This window comes from Pelophylax lessonae (assembly GCF_965119305.1).
Source record: "Pelophylax lessonae genome assembly, chromosome: 5".
Taxonomy (NCBI): Eukaryota; Metazoa; Chordata; class Amphibia; order Anura; family Ranidae; genus Pelophylax; species Pelophylax lessonae.
The window spans coordinates 115389713-115414249 of record NC_138772.1 but is presented as its reverse complement, the minus strand read 5'-3'; the positions used below and the strand labels follow the sequence as shown (position 1 = coordinate 115414249).

The following is a 24537-nucleotide window of genomic DNA, read 5'->3' as shown; positions in this document are numbered from 1 at the left end:
TGGGGAGGGGGGGGGGTGATCCTTTTGGGTGAAGCTCTGCTTTAAGCTCCAATCTGCACTGACAGAGTCAGAGCGGTGATCTATTGCCCTTACTTTTGCTGCATACAAAGGGAACTTTACAATCAGAAAATGAGAGCCTAAAGGTTAACAGGTCCTGCTGGTCTCTGTCTTAGTAAGCCCATGATGTTCTAAGACTCCAGTGTCATAGGTGCTCCTTATTTAAATTGTATTTTTATAAAACAAATGTTTTGTACAAATTGTACAAAAAATGTATACAACATTAGTTTAAAAACTTGTAAAGTAAAATATTTATTTAAAACTCTGTTCCTTTTAAATATTAAGGCTTCATGCACACAGCTGTACAGTGTGCAGAACCTGTGTAATGCCATTCCTAGGACCACATGCTGCAGCATACAGCTGCCCATTAACCACTTAAGCCCCGGAAGATTTTATCCCCTTCCTGACCAGGGCCTATTTTGCGATTTGGCACTGTGTGACTTTAACAGACAATTGCGCGGTCGTGCGATGCTGTACCCAAATGAAATTGAGGTCCTTTTTTTTTTCCACAAACAGAGCTTTCTTTTAGTGGTATTTGATCACCTGTGCGATTTTTTGATCATGCGCTATAAACAAAAAAATAGCGACAATTTTGCAAAAATAACAATATTTTTCACATTTTTTTATATGAAATTCCCCCCAAAAAAATGTAAAAATCAAATTTTTTTAACATTTTAGGCCAATTTGTTTTCTGCTACACATGTTTGGTAAAAAAAAAAAAATTGCAAAAAGCGTATTTTGATTGGTTTGCGCAAAAGTTATTGCGTTTACTAACTAAGGGAAAGATTTTTGTCATTTTTATTGTTTTTTTTTTTAACGAGTAATGGCGGCGATCTGCGATTTTTTTTTGCGGGACTGCGACATTGCGGAGGACAGATCGGACCCTTGACTGACATTTTTGACACTTTTGGGGGTACCAGTGACATTACTACAGTAATCAGTGCTATACATATGCACTGTTACTGTAAAAATTACACTGGCAGGGAAGGGGTTAACTTTATTTGAGAAGGAGGGGTTAATTGTGTCCCTAGGGGCGTGCTTCTTACTGTTATTGGATGTGGCTAGTGATGTAACAGCAGAGATCTACGGTCCTACATAGCAGGACCGTATGACCTCTGCTGTTACACAGGGGAGAATGACAGGTGGCTTTGTTTACACTAGCCGCCTGCCTTTCTCCCGGTGTAACCGACGATCGCGAGTGAGCGGCGGACATCAGGTCCGCCGCTCACACGCGCGGGGGGGCGTGAGCGAGCGGGAGCACGCCTCCGGCGGCGCGCGGTCGCTCCCTAGAGCCTCACAGGCTAGCTACGTAGACCTACGTTGCTTTGCCTGTGAGGGGCTGACTGCCGACGTAAATAGTCGTTAGGCAGTCGGCAAGTGGTTAAGATGCATAAAAAGAGGCAGCTGTGTACCGTTGGTTGTGTAAAGTGCTCACATGTGGACTGACGTATACTCCAAAAATGCAGAGTGTGTTCAAGTGGAGAATAAGCCAATGTGCATGTGGGTTCTGTACAAAACGCCTAGTGCACAACCATATACACCACCTCTTCTAATGCATCTCAACAGGCAGCTGTAGGTGGCAGCAGCAGGTCCCAGGAATGTAATTCCGCAAGTTCTGCATGCTGTTCGGCCCCTGTAAGTCAATGTGCATGAGGACTAAAACCACATTACAGCACTGGGGGTCTAGGTTACCTTCCCACCAGAGACCAAATCACACTGAAGATCATATGTTTTACCTGTGTTTTGTAGGTTACCTACAAAAACCCAGGTGATCTGGGTTGCTATTGCCCATTTTGCTTTGGGGGGGGGGGGGGGTGGAATCCCATATATACTTGGACACGGCACAATTTCCATAATTGATGAAGAAATAATGAAGGAGTAAGCCCACACCTGGCCATGAAACAGCTTTTGATTCCAATGTCCAATTACTTTTGGTTCCTTGAAAAAAGGGGGATAGCTATTCTTAAGAGCTGTAATCCCTAAACCCTTCCTCCGATTTGGATGTACATATCCTCAAAGTAAACCTGAGTGTGTGCACTTTCAGCCAATTATATTCATTATATAACTATAGCTTTAATATGTTTTGGGGTAAATACCTGAAAAAAACAAAATTTGTGCCTGTATCCAGATATAAATGGACCTAACTGTAAATGCTCCTGGGCTTTCCAATGCTACCAAGATGTACTGTCCTCATGTACAATGTTGCATAAGAACCGCTGGTCTTGCATTGTACGTGATGGTGTCACAGAGCCTGCAACCAGTGGAACAACTAAGAGCTGGAGCAGCTGGGAAGAAGCCAGAGGAAGCGAAGAATGTACTTATTTCAATTTATCTAGACAAAATGAGCATTTAACTCTTGCATTGTGGAGGGCACTCCATGGTTGAGTTTTACAGAACCCCAAAGTCTGGCTTTTACTTGTAAATGTTATCATAAATAACAATTGCACAGAAAGATGGACAACTCAGTCGCTGTGACAACTGCTACATATATTGTATATACGATCAGAACCAGGAACTATTTACACCTAGATCTTCAAAGGGCAATTTCTTAAATTTTTAAGTGATTTGAACATGTTCTCATCTGTATAATCAAACTCGCATCAGTCGGAGGGGAAACCACTGCGTTCATACCTAGCCTCACTGAGTTTACTGCAGTGATTTCAATGCCCATTTTTTTCGAAGGCTTTCAGTAATGTTGGTGATAATTCAGTGACACAAATTCTAGAACGAACAAGGCCAAACTCAGCACAGGGTCATATTATACAAGATTTATATATACAGAGCCAACAGTTTGCATAGCACTTTATTAGTAACTACAGCCTGGCTATTTCATTATCCTTGTAATCCCCCAAGAGAAAGCACTCCCTCCATGTTGTCCTCTTAGCAGCTTCATTAGAATTCTAAAACTCTGATTAATCAAATTACAATCTCGCCCTACTGACATAAAATGGCAGATGTTAATGAGAATGCACAGTGTCTTTCTCCCTCCGTAAAGAAATTATGTGGATTTTAGGCTGCTGATAAGCGCAGCTTCATTTCACGACTGAATGCTTTTTGCACCTGTCTAATGTGTTAAGAAAAGAAGTTTGGCAAAGATGGGAAACACTCATTGTGTTTGATAATATACTCACTGACCAGTCTACTCTTGACATTCCTGAATGTGTCACAATTAACAATACCTCACCTGATAAGTGACACTCTTTTTGCCATCTTCATGCTGCACTGGCAATGTCAGGGGGCCACTAATTACCCAAACATCGTCAAATCGCTCTGTCAGGTCTCGACAGTACATTTCAAGCCTGGAAGACAATAAATAGGGAGGAGTTTTTTCAGAGTCACAAAAACATTTTCAAGAAGTATAACATTTGCCTATTAGTAAATTCAATTTTCTGTGCAGAAATTGAATGTTTCCTTTGCAATATGGCTGCTTACCCTTAGCACTGCAAAAGAGCAATTTTGATTTACCTTAAAATTCCATACCTTAGACCTTGGGTTATAGGCTTGTACCTTCCTGTGATTGAACACTGTCTAAGCTTTGGAGTAAACACCAGTTAGTTTTGTAGCAAGCAATGGAGGGTAACAAAGGTATGGGAGGCAGAGTGGCCTGTGTCCTGTACTGTACATCAAGATATGGAATTGGCAGGTAAGTCAAAAGTCATCTTCTCTTAATTGTACAGTACAGGACACAGACAAAGCACTCCATGACCCTGGACCATCCCCAAGCACTGAATGAAAAGGGTGGGAAACAACTTGGTAGACAGAACTGTGCTAACAGGCCCAACACAACAACAATGGTCAGAAAACCCAACTTCAGAGTGCAGTGGCAAGACCTTTGCATCCAACAGCTGCATCTGCAGAAGTTTGGATACCCGCCTGTTGCAACTCTGACCAATGTGATAGACACACATTTTTTTTTTACGTTCAACGCAGCAGACTAAACGAAAAAAACAAAAAAACAATGAGAGATTGCTTTACTAACTAAGCAATGTTAGTACATCGATCTCTCCTGCTGTGCCTTTGTGTTCTGACAGGGGGATCCCATTGGCTGTCAGTGCTGATAGGATCCTGAATTATCAGCATGTCCTTAGACCGGCTTTTGTCAGAAGGACAGCTGTACGCATTGTCCGAATGTCGGCCAGTTCCTGCTGAACCAGCCAATATTCAGACCGTGTGTACCCAGCTTTTAAAGGGGAATAAAGTTCTCCTAATGTAAAATGCATGCATTTATTTTGCGGTTACCAAAAAGATTTTGTTGAGTATATTTTGAAGGAAATATATGGGTTTGAGCAGATTAACATCTAAAAAATATAGGAAAATTAATGTTTTCCTTATCAATAAAAATGTGTGTATCCAAATAGGCTACCAAATTAAAGCCCTATCTACCCCCCCCCCCCCCCAACAAAAGGTGTATCATTTGTTAGAGCATTAAAATATATTCTATTGTATTACCTCTTTTTTTTTTTTTTAAAGTAATGTTTGGAAATCTAACAAATGCTCTTTCCTGTTGACATGCTATAACAGACATAAAGACACTGAGCTCCCGTTCACACTGGTGTGACTTGTCATGCGATATGACAGTTCCAAATCGCATGACAAGTTGTACCCTATTGTCGGCAATGGAACTGTTCAAATTGATGTGACTCCGACTTAACAGTGCAGCACCGATTAGAAAAAAAGTTTCCTGCACTATTTTTTGCAATTTCAGGTGCAATTTGCATAGACATCTGTGCATGAAGTCACATAGATGTCAGCCAAGTCACCCCGACCTGTGGCTTTGAAATCGTGCAACTCCAAGTGAAGTCAGATTCAGTGCCCTTATGGATAGGGCAGATCTGTTAAAAAATACTAGACGTAGAGTTCTTTTATTACCTCTTTCTCCACTCAACACTGTGCCTTAAAAAAAAAAAAAAAAAAAAAATCAGAAGCATTGTCCATTTCTTAAAAATGACAGTGTACTGGGGCCTATGCTTCTAGAGCAACCTTGTATAATTTTTACAGGTGTACCTTCATTGAGAAACAAAATTGCACATAATGTAATAGATCGACAAATAAGACCAACATTTTTTCAGGACTTAAAAGGTTTTTTTCCGTGTCGGAGATGTAACATTTGCGCAATTAATTCTTTAGAGGAACAGGAAAATATTGATCTAATAGATTAGATCAACTTGAAGCCCTCCTAAAAGAACATATTGACAAAGCAACAGATAATCCAATAGGGAACACATATCTTCGTAAAAAATCTGATAAATTTCCCTCCCCTAATGTTAATCCCAATGTAGGCACATTCTTGACATTGACCACTTAGGAGATCAACAAACTTATACTGTCCTCCTCCAGTCACAATTTGTCGAAAAACAGGCCTTAGACACTCTCACCAATCAATATCATCAAACCCTCCGATAAAGGACGCAATATTGTAATTTTCAATAACATCCAATATAAAAATTTATGTCTTAAGATTCTTCATAACAAAGATTGGTACAAACTCATTACCAAACCCACAATTGACAGATTTTACCAAAAATGTTACTTATTAATAGATAATGCTTATCTTAACAACATCTTAGCCAAACATTGCTGGGAATTTATTTGCACAAGCCACCCCAAGATACCCACCTTTTGCAGTTCACCCAATATACACAAAGATAAAAAAAAAAAAATCCTCCAGGTAGGCCAATTGTGTCTGGAAGAGGCAGCATTACGGATAATTTAAGTATGTTTGTGGATTCAACCTTTTGTTTTTAATCTTCCATCTTTCATTAGAGATACCATACACCTATTACAAATTCTAGATGGAGTATACATACCTGTTGACGCCATATTGGTGGCAATAGATGTAGAAGCCTTATACAGTTCCATCCCACACCAACAGGGCATCTCTGTGATCAGATGCATCCTGTCTCAATCCAATCCAGACAAACAAACTTTGAACTCATTTTTAGTGTTAGCCCTTGAACACATGCTCACCCATAATGCATTTTCTTTTGATGGTTCCCATTTCCTCCAGGTGCAGGGTGCAGCGATGGGGACTTGTTGTGCCCCATTCTACGCCAATCTGTACCTGAACGTTTCTTTTTGGCTGATGATGCGTTCACTGCATTCTCACTTGGCACTGTTATCTCAAGGATATTTTCGTCGTATGGACCGGACCGATTGAGATGTTACATACATGTAATGCAATGATGCATAGAAATTGATTCAATCCAAATTTAACTATGTCTTACGATCCTAATTCCATCAACTTTCTGGATGTCATTATCAATGAGGAACCGGACAGCAAACTGACAAGCACATTATACCGAAAAACCCGCAGCAGGGAACACTATACTACATGCTACCAGCTCACAACCACTAATTAAATATATTCCCTTCAGTCAATATCTCTGTATTAGGAGAAATTTTTCAGAGGATTACACTTTTCAAATCGAGGCAACAAAATTGAAAGACAGATCGCTAAAAAGAGGGTACTCTATAACCTGTCTGAAAAAAGCATACCGACAAGCTACCAGGCCGACCCGACAGGACCTCCTTTTTGGTAAAAAAGATTATACCAGATCAGATAACCCTCAAACTAACACAATACGAATTACAGTGGCGGCCCATGCATAGCGGGCGCCAGGGCGCCGCCCCCCTACCCCTGAAAAAAATAAAAAAAAAATAAAAAAAAAATGACAAATAAAGTTTTACAAAAAAAAAATTGGGTTCGCCGGCCTTTGTAATGGAAGTGGTGGCTAGGGGGGGGTGGGGTTACGTCCCAGAAGAGGCGCCGATTGGACACCCCCACTTTCGGATATCCTGGCTGTGATTGGTCCAGTCTCCAGCCTGGACCAATCATCATCCAGGACATCCGGTCCCTGACGTCACAATGGGGGCGGTGCCGGTGCGTGAGTCAGTCACTCACCATCACTGCCCCTCGGAGGACGAGGGAGAAGCCGCTCTCCTTCCCGCCACCGCCGCCGCAGAGAGGACGGACTGGATCGAGGAGGGAAGAACCCGCCGCCGCCGCCGCCAGGTAAGTGCATTAAATTGAAGGGAGCACGCACGCTGCACTCTGCATTGATTGGGGGACAATGCTGTGGGCACTCTGCATTTATTGGGGTACAATGCTGTGGGCACTCTGCATTGATTGGGGGACAATGCTGTGGGCACTCTGCATTGATTGGGGGACAATGCTGTGGGCACTCTGCATTGATTGGGGGACAATGCTGTGGGCACTCTGCATTGATTGGGGGACAATGCTGTGGCGCTCTGCATTTATTGGGATACAATGCTGTGGCACTCTGCAATCATTGGGGTACAATGCTGTGGGCACTCTGCATTTATTGGGGTACAATGCTGTGGCGCTCTGCAATCATTGGGGTACAATGCTGTGGCACTCTGCAATCATTGGGGTACAATGCTGTGGGCACTCTGCATTTATTGGGGTACAATGCTGTGGGCACTCTGCATTTATTGGGGTACAATGCTGTGGGCACTCTGCATTTATTGGGGTACAATGCTGTGGGCACTCTGCATTTATTGGGGTACAATGCTGTGGCGCTCTGCATTTATTGGGATACAATGCTGTGGGCACTCTGCATTTATTGGGGTACAATGCTGTGGGCACTCTGCATTTATTGGGGTACAATGCTGTGGCGCTCTGCAATCATTGGGGTACAATTCTGTGGCACTCTGCAATCATTGGGGTACAATTCTGTGGCGCTCTGCATTTATTGGGGTACAATGCTGAGGCGCTCTGTATTTATTGGGGTACAATGCTGTGGCGCTCTGCATTTATTGGGGTACAATGCTGTGGGCACTCTGCATTTATTGGGGTACAATGCTGTGGGCACTCTGCAATCATTGGGGTACAATGCTGTGGGCACTCTGCATTTATTGGGGTACAATGCTGTGGGCACTCTGCAATCATTGGGGTACAATGCTGTGGCATTCTGCAATCATTGGGGTACAATGCTGCGGCACTCTGCAATCATTGGGGTACAATTCTGTGGCACTCTGTAATCATTGGGGTACAATTCTGTGGCACTCTGCAATCATTGGGGTACAATGCTGTGGGCACTCTGCAATCATTGGGGTACAATGCTGTGGGCACTCTGCATTTATTGGGGTACAATGCTGTGGGCACTCTGCAATCATTGGGGTACAATTCTGTGGCACTCTGCAATCATTGGGGTACAATGCTGTGGCACTCTGCAATCATTGGGGGACAATGCTGTGGGCACTCTGCAATCATTGGGGACAATGCTGTGGGCACTCTGCATTTATTGGGGTACAATGCTGTGGCGCTCTGCAATCATTGGGGTACAATGCTGTGGCACTCTGCAATTATTGGGGTACAATTCTGTGGCACTCTGCAATCATTGGGGTACAATTCTGTGGCGCTTTGCATTTATTGGGGTACAATGCTGTGGCACTCTGCATTTATTGGGGTACAATGCTGTGGGCACTCTGCATTTATTGGGGTACAATGCTGTGGGCACTCTGCATTTATTGGGGTACAATGCTGTGGGCACTCTGCAATCATTGGGGTACAATGCTGTGGCACTCTGCAATCATTGGGGTACAATGCTGTGGCACTCTGCAATCATTGGGGTACAATTCTGTGGCACTCTGCAATCATTGGGGTACAATGCTGTGGCACTCTGCAATCATTGGGGTACAATTCTGTGGCACTCTGTAATCATTGGGGTACAATTCTGTGGCACTCTGCAATCATTGGGGTACAATGCTGTGGGCACTCTGCAATCATTGGGGTACAATGCTGTGGGCACTCTGCAATCATTGGGGTACAATGCTGTGGGCACTCTGCATTTATTGGGGTACAATGCTGTGGGCACTCTGCAATCATTGGGGACAATGCTGTGGCGCTCTGCAGTGATTGGGGACAATGCTGTGGCGCTCTGAATTGAAAGGGGCATGCACGCTGAACTCTGCATTGTGGGGGCACAGCACAGTGTTCATTGCATTGAAGGGGGCACAGCACAGTGTTCATTGCATTGAAGGGGGCACAGCACAGTGTTCATTGCATTGAAGGGGGCACAGCTTCAAAGTCACGCAATTTTTTTACTGCGTTTTTTGGCGCGAAGCAATACCTATTACATTTTTCTTTTTGCGCCCCCCCAAAAATTTTGAGCACCAGCCGCCACTGACGAATTATCACCAAATACACTAGACAGCACCAGAGAGTTAAAAACATAACAAAGAAATATTAGGGATGCACCGAAATTAAAATTTTGGGCCGAAACCGAAAATGCAGGATGCCCTTGGCCGAAAACCGAAACCGAAAATGACTTTTTCCCCCAAATAATTTTAAAATAGATAGAAGAGGGGCATACACCAAAAACAGGCAGCGACGTACACCTGTCGCTGCCACCCTGTTACAGTGTATGTACTGTGATGGGTTGGCAAGTGGTTAATTTAATTACCAATGGTATTTGTATTATGCAGCATGAGGGGGTTAATGTATTGTCACTGCTGGTCACTGATGCATTAGTGACCGACCAGTGGCAGTTAATTAACCCCTTTGTGCTGCATTAGTGCAACCAGTATCAGTGTTAATTAACACTGGTTGCACTGATACTGGTTGCACTAATGCAGCACAAAGGGGTTAATTAACTGCCACTGGTTGGTCACTAATGCATCAGTGACCAGCAGTGACAATACCTTAACCCCCTCATGCTGCATAATTAATACTAATACCATTGGTAAGCTGCCTCAGCTCCCCCCTCCCCTCCCCCCTGCCTCAGCGTCCCTCTCGTCAGTACACCCCCCCCCCCCCCCCCGCCTCAGCGTCCTCTCCTACTCACTGTGCTCCTCCGGTGTCCTTCATTCAAAAGACGCACCTCTGGCCGGCGGCCCGCCTCCCAGTGATGTCACTACTACGATCTGTCCATGAATGAACTGACACACCGGGCGGGAGGGCGGGCGAGCGGCCACTAATAGCTGTAAGTATGTGAGAGCTTCACTTCACTTCACTTCCCTGTCAGCGGACGATGTGCATGAATGAACTGAACTGACACACCGGGCGGGAGGGCGGGGGGAGCGGCCGCTAATAGATATAACTATGTGAGCGCTTCACTTCCCTGTCAGAGGAGATACCCGCCTGATAGGGAAGGGAAGCTCTCACATAGTTACAGTTATTAGCGGCCGCTCCCCCCGCCCTCCCGCCCGGTGTGTCAGTTCAGTTCATTCATGCACATCGTCCGCTGACAGGGAAGTGAAGTGAAGCTCTCACATACTTACAGCTATTAGTGGCCGCTCGCCCGCCCTCCCGCCCGGTGTGTCAGTTCAGTTCATTCATGCACATCGTCCGCTGACAGGAAAGTGAAGCTCTCACATACTTACAGCTATTAGTGACCACTCGCCCGCCCTCCCGCCCGGTGTGTCAGTTCATTCATGGACAGATCATAGTAGTGACATCACCGGCAGGCGGGCCGCCGGCCAGAGGCGCGTCATTTGAATGAAGGACACCGGAGGAGCACAGTGAGTAGGAGAGGACGCTGAGGCAGGGGGGGAGGGTGTACTGACGAGAGGGACGCTGAGGCAGGGGGAAGGGGAGGGGGGGAGCTGAGGCCGCCCTCTGTTAGTTCATTCATGAACAGATTGTAGTAGTAGGGACATCATTGAGAGGCGGGCAGCCGGCCAGAGGCGGGACTTTTCAAACCTGCGATGCACCCTCCTACTTCCTCACGGCGGCCATTAATTTTGGCATTTTTAACCCATTTTCGGCCGAAATAGGATAGGCCCATTTTCGGCCGAAAATTTCGGTGCATTCCTAAGAAATATTGCCACTTATTGCGACAGACTACGGAGTCCTTACATACCTGACAATCCAGCTATTACATATCGCAAAACCAGATCACCTTGTCCATAGTGAATATGTGGGAGGATTTATAAACGACCAGGTACTTTTCAATGTGGAAGATGCTCATACTGCCAGTTTATGAATACTGATAATATCACACTCACGAATGGGAGGCTAGACAAACCCCAATATTATGCCAACTGTAGGACAGCCGGAGTTGTATATCTGTTGATGTGCCCCTGCCCCCTGCGCCCACCACCATTAGGAAGCAGGAAAGCCGATCTACGAGGCTGGCGGCCGCTGAGAGAGAATGACAGTCTGCTGTTGTAAACACAGCAGACCGTTATTCTCTCTGGAATGAACACAGAGTGCCTGTGATCCTCCTATTTAGGATCACAGATCTCTGTGTTAATTCCACAAGTCCCTCCCCCATACAGTTAGAAAACACTCCCCTAGGCTCAACACTTAACCCTCTGATCAACCTGGGTTAACCCCTTCCCTGCCAGTGTCATTATTACAGTAACAGTGCATATTTTTAGCACTGATTACTGTAGTAATGTCACTGGTCCCCCCAAAAGTGTCAAAAATGTCAGTCAGGGGTTCAATCCGTCTGCGGCAATGTCGCAGTCCCGCCAAAAATCATAGATCGCCGCCATTACCAGTAAAAAAACAAAAAAATAAAAAATGACAAATCTTTCCCCTAGTTTTTAGATGCGATAACTTTTGCGCAAAGCAATAAAAATACGCTTATTGGGATTTTTTTTTTTACTAAAAATATATAGCAGAATACAAATTGGCCTAAAAGGATGAAAAAAATTTGATTTAAAAATTTTTTTTTGAGAATTTTGAGAATGTTATATAGCAGAAAGTGAAAAATATTTTTTTAGAATTGTCGCTATTTTTTTTGTTTATAGCACACAAAATAAAATCAAATACCACCAAAAGAAAGCTCTATTTGTAGGGGAAAAAAAAGGACGTCAATTTTATCAGAGTACAGCATTGCACGACTGTGCAATTGTCAGTTAAAGTAACGCAGTGTCGAATCGCAAAAAATGGCCTGGTCATTAAGGGGGGTAAAACCTTCCGGTCCAGAAGTGGTTAATAATAGTTGATGATCTTTCTAATTTGCATTATAATAATTATTTTTATATGAGCACATTTTTAATGTTTACATTTTTACCTGTATAACTAAATTTTTAGCATTATGAGGAGTAAGGGCACTGCATTTCAATGTGTATGGTATGGACCCTAATAGATATATATTATATATATATATTCCCTTTGGTAGAATTTATTTACTTTTTTTTTTATTAATAAATATTATTTTAGTAAACCACTAGATGTCATCTCTATATGATAAATTATATATGTATTTGTTATTTATTCAATTCTGCATGGGATATAAGTGCTTGCCCTGTGGAGGTAGACACTTTCCCGTTTTCTTTGCCCTTCTTCTGGTTGGTTCCATACACATATGAATGCGTACTTCCGCCCTTACTTTGTTTGGGTATAGGGTAGCGCACCTCCGCCCTTACTGAGTTTGGGTATATAGTAGCGTGGTGCATGTCTGGTGACCACGCCCATAAAACCTATGACGAAATGCATTGGGAGGGGCCAGACGTGATGTCACCACGCTCCTCGGCCTTTTGCCATCCTGATTAGAGAAAACGCTGCAGCAATCGTATGGACTTTTCATACATGTTCGTTTTAACAGTTTGAAATGTGAGTGCACTTTTTTATTCAATAAATAGCTTTCTTTTTACAGTATCACGCTATGATTCTTTACATCTAATATGTACACACGGGAAATACATCCTGATCCGAAACACACCAGGATAACCAGTGCCGCATGGATTTGTTTGGGAAATCATTTCCCTACAGCGCATTTGGCTTCTCAAATAAATTGGAAGCCAATTAATTCTGGTAAGCTGCCACTCCCTTCATTGTTGGTGTTGCACACGAAGGATCTGGGAAAACTGGCTCTCCTATGCATGCTTTTATTCGTGGTCTTTCCTACTGTGGAATATGCTTTCCTGTGTCACTGGAACCTACTCCAAAAAAATAGTTTTTCTTTTTTTTGGTTCACTTGTCTGGACATTTATGGACTTTTAATTGAAATTTGTCGTCACGTTTTTGTGTTTTACATTTTTTTTCAATATTTGATAGAGCTGCACTATATGTATAGTTATTGTTTGTGTGGTTTGTCTATTGACCCGTGCTAGCAGCTGTTTTATCAATTATTACTTATGTTTGTTTATATACATTTATATATCTAGCGCAGATTTTTTGCACTTTATTTGCGTGATGCTTTACTTCACAATGAACTACGGCAATAACTTTACCTCCTGCCTTTCTCAGCAGGCACGACCAGCCACTGAGCATTACCGCCTAAATTGAAGGGAGCCACGCTGCAACTGCCCCGCAACCATGCAGAGCAACCTCCTCACTGCCTGTAAAATGCTCTCTGAAGAGCAATCTGAATGTGGATCACTTTTCAGAGAGCAAAGCAAGTGTAAACGAACCCTAACTGAATATTTGCACATACACAGCTGATAACATTCTCTGAATTCACAGCTCTTACCGGTTCCAGAATCCGGCATTATTTTCGTAGTTTTGAGGCACTATGTTGGAAAGATAGAATGTTTCAGCCATTGCTTCCTGTAAGACAGAAAATAGATTATGTTATCTAATTGATCTCGGAAGTGGAACATTTTGGAAGTCTAAATTGAGCAACATGTCAGCGTATAGACAAGCTTTTTTAAATGTATTTTTTCTACTTAGAATAACAAAGCTTACCAGTTGGTAAAAGCGGTTAGGATTTTTAGATTATATATACTAACAATACTTGTTTTAAAATGTTATATGATCAGTTGTAGTGAATGCCATTTCCTCTACACCAGCGTTTCCCAATTGGGGTTCCGTGGTGGGTTTCCACATCCAAGATGGCCGCCAGCCGCTGTTACCGAAAGGTCGGAAACAGCAGAGATCACGGGAGCGGGATCTGAATCCGGCCGTGACGTCAGCCCTGCATTCAGCCAGCCCTGCCATGATCAGCCAGACAGTTAAAAAGTTTGCCCAAATGAGAGCCCCTCCAGCATTTAGCCATTGAGCCCTGCCATTGGCCATTTTCTCTCACTCGTGGCTAAAGCTCCGTTATTGTCAGATAGAAAGACTCTGTCAGGGACATTGAAAATCTCTGTCGGGGGACATTAAAATTCTCTGTCGGGGGACATTGAAAGACTCTGTCGGGGGACATTGAAAGACTCTGTCGGGGGACATTGAAAGACTCTGTCAGGGGAAGTGAAATTCTCTGCTGGTATTGAAAGACTCTGACAACAATTAAACAAAATATAAAAAGAATTTGCCAGCAAAAGAGAACATTACACTCTGCTCATTAAAAGGTTTGCGCTGCGCTGTGCCGCGCTACACTGCGCCACTCTACGGCACACATTTTTTGTTGGGGTTCTAAAGTTTTGCTATAACATTGTCAAATGGTTCCAAGGGAAAAATTAATTGGGAAACCCTGCTCTAAACACACACACACACACACACACACGGTGTACATAGTAAAGGAAACCTTAACACTTGCACTTTGTTTGGGCCAACCAGTACATCTGTAAGTTGTGGTGCGTTGAAGGGCAGGTTATGTCTATTCATACTGTGCCTGAATGGTAATGAACCATGACAATGTGGGGTGTGTGTGATGGGTGAAAACTGAACCTAAAAGCTATGGATATAAGGACTGCCGCTGCAGGCTGTGCTAAGTGCGACCAAAAGCAGACAGGGTTCAGATGCTGCTTAGAAGCCCCTGCACACTTAGCTATACACATGAAAGAGATCAGCATAAAGAAGACCTCACACACTGATTAAAGGCCCATTTATACTATTGTGTTGTCTTAACACATTGGAATGCATGAAACAGTGTGGTGCATCACAGAACCATTCATTTAAATGGCACCCAGGCAGAGCACATGTGAACCATGTGCGTGTTGTGCTGAGATGTAAAAAGTCCCGCAAGTCTATTAAAATATACATTGTAGAGCCTTGGCAGACCATTCAAGGTGCCGTCCAAACGCAATGTAAATTAACATGGAGAGGTGGGCTGATAAGGTCCTGATCTTCACCTCAAAATACAAGGTTTCCTGTGAATGAAGTGCAAATAATAACTCCCCTGCGCTACCTAGTTTTTGCTGAATGCTGATCAATTTTGCAAAAAAATAAAAAATAAAACAAAATTGCAAAGAAGAGAATTGCTGCAACACCTAATAGTGTTCTCAACTACACTTACAAGAAATTCCTATGCGATTCGGCACTGCGTTACTTTAACGGACAAATGCGCAGTCGTGTGATGTTGTACCTAAATAAAATTGATGTCCTTTTTTCCCATAAATAGAGCTTTCTTTGGTGGTATTTTATCACCTGTGATAAAATGTGATTCATGGGAATCCCACCAATTGGAGGTGCTATCCATACAATGGTGGCTAGGTGTTGCCAAAAAAGCATGTATGCCAAATTTTTTTGTTTGTGAGTATATACATATAGGGGGCCTGTTAGAAATGAATAGACACACACCCCATACAACATGAGGGCTATGATGTCAATGGGCCCATAAAGTAGAGCTCTGCCTGAAACAGACTTCCCATGTTTGGTTGGAATAGGGTTGGCATTGATCCCCAGACAGCTGTTAAGTGGTATATTGGACCCTGGTTAATGCAAGTTGTTACTATGTTACTTCAACTGGCATTATAAAATAGTAGAACATAAATAAAATAAATAAACTCATACCATAGAATATTTGGCATCTCCAGCTGGTGCCATGTGACCTCTGGACCAACCACTTTTTAAATAATCCTCATTAGTGGCACTAAACATTGCTGGAATGTTTGGGTCTGGTTTAAATCGACAATGTTTCCGGTCGGCATTGCCTAGGGAAGGAAAAATAATTTACATAAATGTTAAATTTTAACATACAGTATTAAAGCAGAACTAATCTCCTCCATACTTTCCTCCCCTCTAGTGATACAAAGCATATATATGGACAATATCCCCCAGATTGGGACTATGACGGGTAACAACACAGGTAGGTATAATCAAAGGAAATGGTTTATTAATGATAAACACAATAAAATATATATATACAGTAATTGGCAAAAGGGCCAAAAATATTACACAATTGCACAATTTTGAAAGAAAACGTTAAAAATTGGGCGACTCTTTATATTGGTAGATCCAATGATCATTTAGACATGGAGGAACCTGCAATGTGGTTTTGAAGACCCTACGCGTTTCAATGATACTCTTCTTCAGGGGTATTTTTAAACCTTGGTTCCAATTGACCGTTTATAACTATTTTACACTGTTCTACAAAAACAGAAACAAAATTGTTAATTTTATATCATGGTACAACTTCTAGTTATATATCATTTATTTTTCATTGTATATTGTTCAACATATCTCATCATACACATACCATGTCTTTTTTTGTGTCATTCGATCTGCAAAGAGTCGTCTTTAAAAACTTGATCGTTTTGGCATTCTCCAGGATCACATGCTAGGAGATGTGTACGGGGGTTTATACTGGAGATTCAGATCATTCCTACTCAATCCAAGAGGGAAGAGAGAAATGGGTGAATCAGTACTGGATAAGGAGCCGAGATCAGGACAGAGACGTAGGACAGAGGCACTGAGTCACTGCACGGGGTCCATACCCAAAAAGCACCAGCTTATTCAATCCGTCATTCTAAAAAGATTAAATTAAAAAATGTATATATTGTAATCTTATTTGTTGGTAACATAATTTCTTAGTCAGAGAATAACAGTATGAAGAGATATATCTCTTAACATATTAATGTTTAAATCGGGTTTGTGGGATTTTGGGTTTGCATATCCCTAGGTATTGGGTAGTCATTTAAGCATTGTGATTGGAATATGAGTTTTAAACAAAACCAGATAGATATAATCTTGCAGGGTATAAATTGTTCCCTTTGCAAGAGACATCCGTGCATTCAAAAGGATACCTACCTTATAAAAGTGTGTTGTCAAGAAAGGAGGCTTTGGAGGGGAGGACAGGTCAAAAAATCACACTTGCAAGATATTTTCAATGGCCATATGGTTTCCAAAGAAATAAAGGAAACATCTATTTGGAATATAAAGTTATATATCAGTAAGTAAGTATGTATTTATTCATACAAGAGACTAGATACATGATCATAGTCTGTACTTCTAAAGAGGGAAGCCAGACTAGAAGATGTATATATCTATAAGTATCTTCAATGGTTTTTATATTTCAAAATTACCTTTTGGAAATTGTCAGGCCGATTGCAGAGTGTGTGTCCCTCTCCTCTTGTGAGTAAAGAATGCCTAAATGATTGTGGGAGGGATGGCTTTTTATATCTGGGCTTATGGACTGAATTGACGGATCTAAAGCAGGTGTGTGTAATGGGAGGGCCCCCTGAGGGGGCGGTGCGGAGGGCGGCCCCACGGGATGCCAACCAATCGGGGCCAGCCGTCATGACACGTCAGGATCAACTCCGACCGTCGCCACGGCAACCCCGCTGTTAAACAAGCCCGGGACCACGATCCGCATCGCTCCCCCACCGACGCACGAAAGGGGGAACAGGGCGGTCAAATTGACCATCCCGACCCGCATAGCCATCCATCTCCAAGGCATATATTGCCAGAGATCGGATGGCTTACGTGCGCCGGGCAGTGACTGTACGGACCGCCCATTCCGGGACCGTCCCATCCCGGCTCCTTCCATGGGCGGATGTGACGTCACACATTGTGTGGCTTACCAGATCTCCCCGCATACAAGTCCCAGAATGCCTCTGGGGAGGCTCACGATCTGTGTGCCAAGTCATAGATTTAAAAAGACAAGAGGAGAAAAAGGAAGATGTAAATAACAACATATATTGGACATACTATGTTATATAAACCATACAATGTATCCAAATATCGCTTTAGATTCATTGGTGTTTAAATTGCTATTAGTCATGTATAACAGAGAAGATGTACTTCCACATCATACAGTTATATTAACAGGATTTCTTTGTTATTGTTATACATTTACATACATTGATGATAATAATATACATTCATATATATTGATGGTAATAATATAGCATTAACTACAAAAGATTACTTTACAGCGTGGCACTTCTGATTTTATTTTGCCTATCATATCTTGGGCCATGATGTCACGAATGGTATTTTTATTGTCACTTTCTTGAAACAAATATGCCTGCTAAATTTAGTAGATTTCAATAAATAAAAAAATAAAAATATGGGATATACAGTCATTGTTCCCTAGTCACTATATAAGTTCCCAGGATACTCTTTAAATGGATGTAGCCAGTGGCATCAAATGTTTAGAGCGTGACATCATAACTCAGATTTTTAGGCATGATACAGTTTCAGGTACAAAAAAAAAAACAAAAAAAAAAACAGCGGGGTTGCCGTGGCGACGGTCGGAGTTGATCCTGACGTGTCATGACGGCTGGCCCCGATTGGTTGGCATCCCGTGGGGCCGCCCTCCGCACCGCCCCCTCAGGGGGCCCTCCCATTACACACACCTGCTTTAGATCCGTCAATTCAGTCCATAAGCCCAGATATAAAAAGCCATCCCTCCCACAATCATTTAGGCATTCTTTACTCACAAGAGGAGAGGGACACACACTCTGCAATCGGCCTGACAATTTCCAAAAGGTAATTTTGAAATATAAAAACCATTGAAGATACTTATAGATATATACATCTTCTAGTCTGGCTTCCCTCTTTAGAAGTACAGACTATGATCATGTATCTAGTCTCTTGTATGAATAAATACATACTTACTTACTGATATATAACTTTATATTCCAAATAGATGTTTCCTTTATTTCTTTGGAAACCATATGGCCATTGAAAATATCTTGCAAGTGTGATTTTTTGACCTGTCCTCCCCTCCAAAGCCTCCTTTCTTGACAACACACTTTTATAAGGTAGGTATCCTTTTGAATGCACGGATGTCTCTTGCAAAGGGAACAATTTATACCCTGCAAGATTATATCTATCTGGTTTTGTTTAAAACTCATATTCCAATCACAATGCTTAAATGACTACCCAATACCTAGGGATTTGCAAACCCAAAATCCCACAAACCCGATTTAAACATTAATATGTTAAGAGATATATCTCTTCATACTGGTATTCTCTGACTAAGAAATTATGTTACCAACAAATAAGATTACAATATATACATTTTTTAATTTAATCTTTTTAGAATGACGGATTGAATAAGCTGGTGCTTTTTGGGTATGGACCCCGTGCAGTGACTCAGTGCCTCTGTCCTACGTCTCTGTCCTGATCTCGGCTCCTTATCCAGTACTGATTCACCCATTTCTCTCTTCCCTCTTGGATTGAGTAGGAATGATCTGAATCTCCAGTATAAACCCCCGTACACATCTCCTAGCATGTGATCCTGGAGAATGCCAAAACGATCAAGTTTTTAAAGACGACTCTTTGCAGATCGAATGACACAAAAAAAGACATGGTATGTGTATGATGAGATATGTTGAACAATATACAATGAAAAATAAATGATATATAACTAGAAGTTGTACTATGATATAAAATTAACAATTTTGTTTCTGTTTTTGTAGAACAGTGTAAAATAGTTATAAACGGTCAATTGGAACCAAGGTTTAAAAATACCCCTGAAGAAGAGTATCATTGAAATGCGTAGGGTCTCCAAAACCACATTGCAGGTTCCTCCATGTCTAAATGATCATTGGATCTACCAATATAAAGAGTCGCCCAATTTTTAACGTTTTCTTTCAAAATTGTGCAATTGTGTAATATTTTTGGCCCTTTTGCCAATTACTGTATATATATATTTTATTGTGTTTATCATTAATAAACCATTTCCTTTGATTATACCTACCTGTGTTGTTACCCGTCATAGTCCCAATCTGGGGGATATTGTCCATATATATGCTTTATACTAGCTAAAGGGATGAGGGTTTAAAACGACCCAGCACTTTTTCAAACCTATCCAACTCCCACACCCCCTCTTGTTATCTATATAACCGGGTGGAAGACACCCAAACCCCCCTTTCCTTTTCAACTGTGGTTGTTGGTTTGAATAAGTAACTAATTTACAATATATAAAATATCTATTTAGAATAATGATGAGATACAGAGGTAAGGGCTGGGAGACCTTTGTCTCCCAGGCTTACCTTGATTTCTCAAATAAAGAGAAAAAAGACTCAGAAATTAACACAATGTTTTTCAATCTTAGAAAGCTATTAGAGAAAAAGTCATCATATTATTGGCATACACATTCATTCGAGCAATATAATCTCAATAATATAGCACCATTTGGATTAAGAGTACAGATTTTCCCCACCCTGGAAAATCCAGACTCTTCTTTTAAAAAAGAATGGGAAACAATCTTGTTAAGATGCTCTCAGGATATGATGGCACTTCTGACAGTCCAATATAAAAAGAAAATGAAAGAGATTGAGAAGGAATTAGAGACCGTATATGAACAACTTTCAAAACTAAAGACCCACCCTGCATTTTCAAGACTTGAAAAAGAACTTGATGAACATCTAGACAAATACAATAAAGATATCATAATCAAAAAAGACAAAAAACTGCACAGAGATATAAAGGCCTTTAATGATGAAAGAGCATATACATGGAATACAATAAAAAATCCAACCAAAAAACAATTTCAAAGAAATAGAGGTCCCCAAAAACAGGAAGACTACTCTTCTTTATCTGATGCATCTTCAACTTCTTCTCTCTATAACAGGTCTGATCTTCCCACACGCATAAAGCACGGAAACAAAAAGAAACGTAGCTCTCAGGAAGAGGGCTCATATGAAAATCAATACAAAAAACGAATCACTGAAAAAGCAACACATGCACCTCCACCTCTAAAAACCTCACTGGTGACAGGTAATACTATGGGTGGTTTGGCCTCTTCCTCACTATCTTTTCCACCTCTTTCTCGAAGTGACACCCTTACTTCTCACAACTCTAACACGCCTTCCACTCATGAAGGCAACACTTCTGAATCTATGTCTACTTCTCTTCCGGGTTTTTCTCGTTCTCTTGTGGACCCTCTGCCACCCAGCTAACACAAGTTGTCGATAAAAAAGATATGAGTTCCACTTTAAATATTGTAAATCTGTCGAGTTACCCTTTGAATGATATAGAGAAACGCGTTCTGATGCGAGGATTAAGTTTCTGTCCAAATGAAGATATAGATAACTTTGAGGTCATTAAGGACCTTCAACTTTTTGCCAGAAAATTAATCTTGAAACAAATGTATAATAAAAAAAGTTCAGAGCAGAGTACCCAATTAGATAAAAAAGAAGAAGAGGCAGTAAATACTCTAGTTAGCCTCCTCGAAGAAAACGATCCCCCTGATCTCATTGATCAAGTTAATTTAGAAGACCTTCTAGTGGGTGAAGACATAAAAAATAGAGACTCCTCGACATCGATAGCCACCGGTAAAAACAAAAAGAAATCAGACTTTTTTCCGGCACTTAATACTAATCCTAACGTTCAAGCTTTTGTCAATTTCACCACTAATGAAATAAAAAAGATTAAACCAAAAAAATCCACGGGCAATCTATCACGAGAAGAACTAAAAGCACTACGGGATTTATCAGATAACACCGACCTTGTCATAAAACAATCAGACAAAGGCGGTAATATTGTCCTATTGGACAAGGAGATTTATGTCAGTATGTGTATGAGAATCCTAAATAATACAGAATGGTATAAACCAATAACAGCATCAAAAATTAAAAATTTCTATACTGAATTCTACCATTTAATTGATACTGCCCGAACCAATAATGTCCTGAATAAGAACGATTGGGAATTTGTACGTACCAAAATACCACGCACTCCCACGTTCTATGCCCTTCCGAAATTGCATAAAAGCCTATCGCAACCAACAGGACGCCCAATAATATCAGGGAATGGATCACTAACTGAAAATCTTAGCCAATTTATAGACAATTTTCTACGTCCATACGTTATAGGTTTACCAAGTTATGTAAAAGACACTATTCATTTGCTTCAAAATGTAGAGGGAATACAAGTTCCCCTACAAACATACCTGGTGGCTATCGATGTCGAGGCCCTATACAGTTCCATCCCCCACGACAAAGGCTTGGCCTGTATCCAACACATATTGTCACAAAATTGCCGATATGATTGGCCTCTAAACAATTTTCTCTTGGATTCTCTCAGCTTCATATTGTATCACAACTTCTTCACTTTCAATGGTTCCCACTACCTCCAGGTACAGGGCGTTGCGATGGGGACAGGCTGTGCCCCATCGCACGCAAACCTGTACCTGGGGGAGTGGGAACGCTCCCTGCATATGGGGGATATTGGAAGTGATGGCATGGAACATGCCATAATATGGCTAAGATATATCGATGACGTCCTAATGATTTGGGACGGTAATCTGTCTGAACTCGACCAGTTTATCAAAAAACTGAACAATAATACATTCAATCTAAAATTTACTGCAAATTGGGATCCAGATATGATTACCTTCTTGGATATCCAATTAATTAAGGATTCAGAGGGCTTTATAAGAAGTAATCTATATAGAAAGCCAACGGCAGGGAACTGCATATTACACGCCAGCAGTTTCCACCCAAAACCACTTATAAATTCCATACCTTTTAGTCAATATTTAAGAATCAGGAGAAATTGCTCGCGTGAACAGGATTACAAAAAAGAAGCTGATAATCTGAGAAAAAGTTTATTAGATCGAGGATATTCCAAGTCCTGCTTAAAAAAAGCTTTTCATAAAGCTAACGAAAAAAACAGGCATGAACTCCTTTTCAAAACACGGACAAAAAAAGAGATAGACGATACTCCTCGCATCATTACGCGTTTCTCTAATCAGCAAAGGGATATCCAACGTATCATAGAAAAATATTGGCACCTCCTCAAAATGGATCCAAACATCAACCAATTTGTTTCTGAAAAACCACATTTTACCTTTAAACGCGCAACATCCTTAAAAGACAAGCTTGTTGCTAGCGAATTCAAAACTGGACCCTCAAGGGATCCATGTAAATATCAAGGTACCTTTAAATGTGGGGGTTGCCAATACTGTCAATTCATGAATGTGAGGAAGGGTATCAAACTGCCGAATGGAGAGTTGTACCGTCCACACCACTTTGCAAACTGTAAGACCCAAGGGGTAGTTTATATGCTCAAATGTGAATGCCCCTCTTTCTACATAGGAAAAACTAAGTTAGAATTCTGGCAGAGAGCATATAAACATATCCATTCAATGAAAACTAAAAATCCAGATCTGCCCCTAGGCAGACATGTCATCCAGATGCATGATGGGAGATTTCCCAAAATCTCCTTCATCATCCTAGACAGGGTCCATATAGGTATTCGAGGTGGGGACTGGAATAAAATCCTCCTTCAAAAAGAACAAAAATGGATCTTCAGACTCCAAGCCACCACACCTCCAGGCTTGAATGAGATGATCTCATACAAGCCCTTTTTGGAGGGATTCGTATCGGGAAAATCTGAGTGGAAAATGACTTAAACAAAAAATCTCATATTAGGTCTCCATGTCTCTCTTTCTCTTTCTTTCTCTCCCCTTGAACCCTTTTTTTTTTTTTTTTTTTGTACCTGAAACTGTATCATGCCTAAAAATCTGAGTTATGATGTCACGCTCTAAACATTTGATGCCACTGGCTACATCCATTTAAAGAGTATCCTGGGAACTTATATAGTGACTAGGGAACAATGACTGTATATCCCATATTTTTATTTTTTTATTTATTTATTGAAATCTACTAAATTTAGCAGGCATATTTGTTTCAAGAAAGTGACAATAAAAATACCATTCGTGACATCATGGCCCAAGATATGATAGGCAAAATAAAATCAGAAGTGCCACGCTGTAAAGTAATCTTTTGTAGTTAATGCTATATTATTACCATCAATATATATGAATGTATATTATTATCATCAATGTATGTAAATGTATAACAATAACAAAGAAATCCTGTTAATATAACTGTATGATGTGGAAGTACATCTTCTCTGTTATACATGACTAATAGCAATGTAAACACCAATGAATCTAAAGCGATATTTGGATACATTGTATGGTTTATATAACATAGTATGTCCAATATATGTTGTTATTTACATCTTCCTTTTTCTTCTCTTGTCTTTTTAAATCTATGACTTGGCACACAGATCGTGAGCCTCCCCAGAGGCATTCTGGGACTTGTATGCGGGGAGATCTGGTAAGCCACACAATGTGTGACGTCACATCCGCCCATGGAAGGAGCCGGGATGGGACGGTCCCGGAATGGGCGGTCCGTACAGTCACTGCCCGGCGCACGTAAGCCATCCGATCTCTGGCAATATATGCCTTGGAGATGGATGGCTATGCGGGTCGGGATGGTCAATTTGACCGCCCTGTTCCCCCTTTCGTGCGTCGGTGGGGGAGCGATGCGGATCGTGGTCCCGGGCTTGTTTAACAGCGGGGTTGCCGTGGCGACGGTCGGAGTTGATCCTGACGTGTCATGACGGCTGGCCCCGATTGGTTGGCATCCCGTGGGGCCGCCCTCCGCACCGCCCCCTCAGGGGGCCCTCCCATTACACACACCTGCTTTAGATCCGTCAAT

The 24537-nt window shown here is 41.6% G+C and overlaps 1 protein-coding gene across 1 annotated transcript in view; it reads right to left on the bottom strand.

Moving 5' to 3' along the window:
• Nucleotides 1-24537, bottom strand: part of EXOG (exo/endonuclease G) — a 45652-nt gene that overhangs the window by 1151 nt on the left and 19964 nt on the right. The window contains exons 3-5 of the mRNA XM_082257796.1: nucleotides 15647-15786; nucleotides 13443-13519; nucleotides 3242-3356 (exon numbers count right to left, since the gene is read on the bottom strand). Of these exons, the coding sequence (XP_082113922.1) occupies nucleotides 3242-3356; nucleotides 13443-13519; nucleotides 15647-15786 (332 nt within the window). The remainder of the gene's footprint in view (nucleotides 1-3241; nucleotides 3357-13442; nucleotides 13520-15646; nucleotides 15787-24537) is intronic.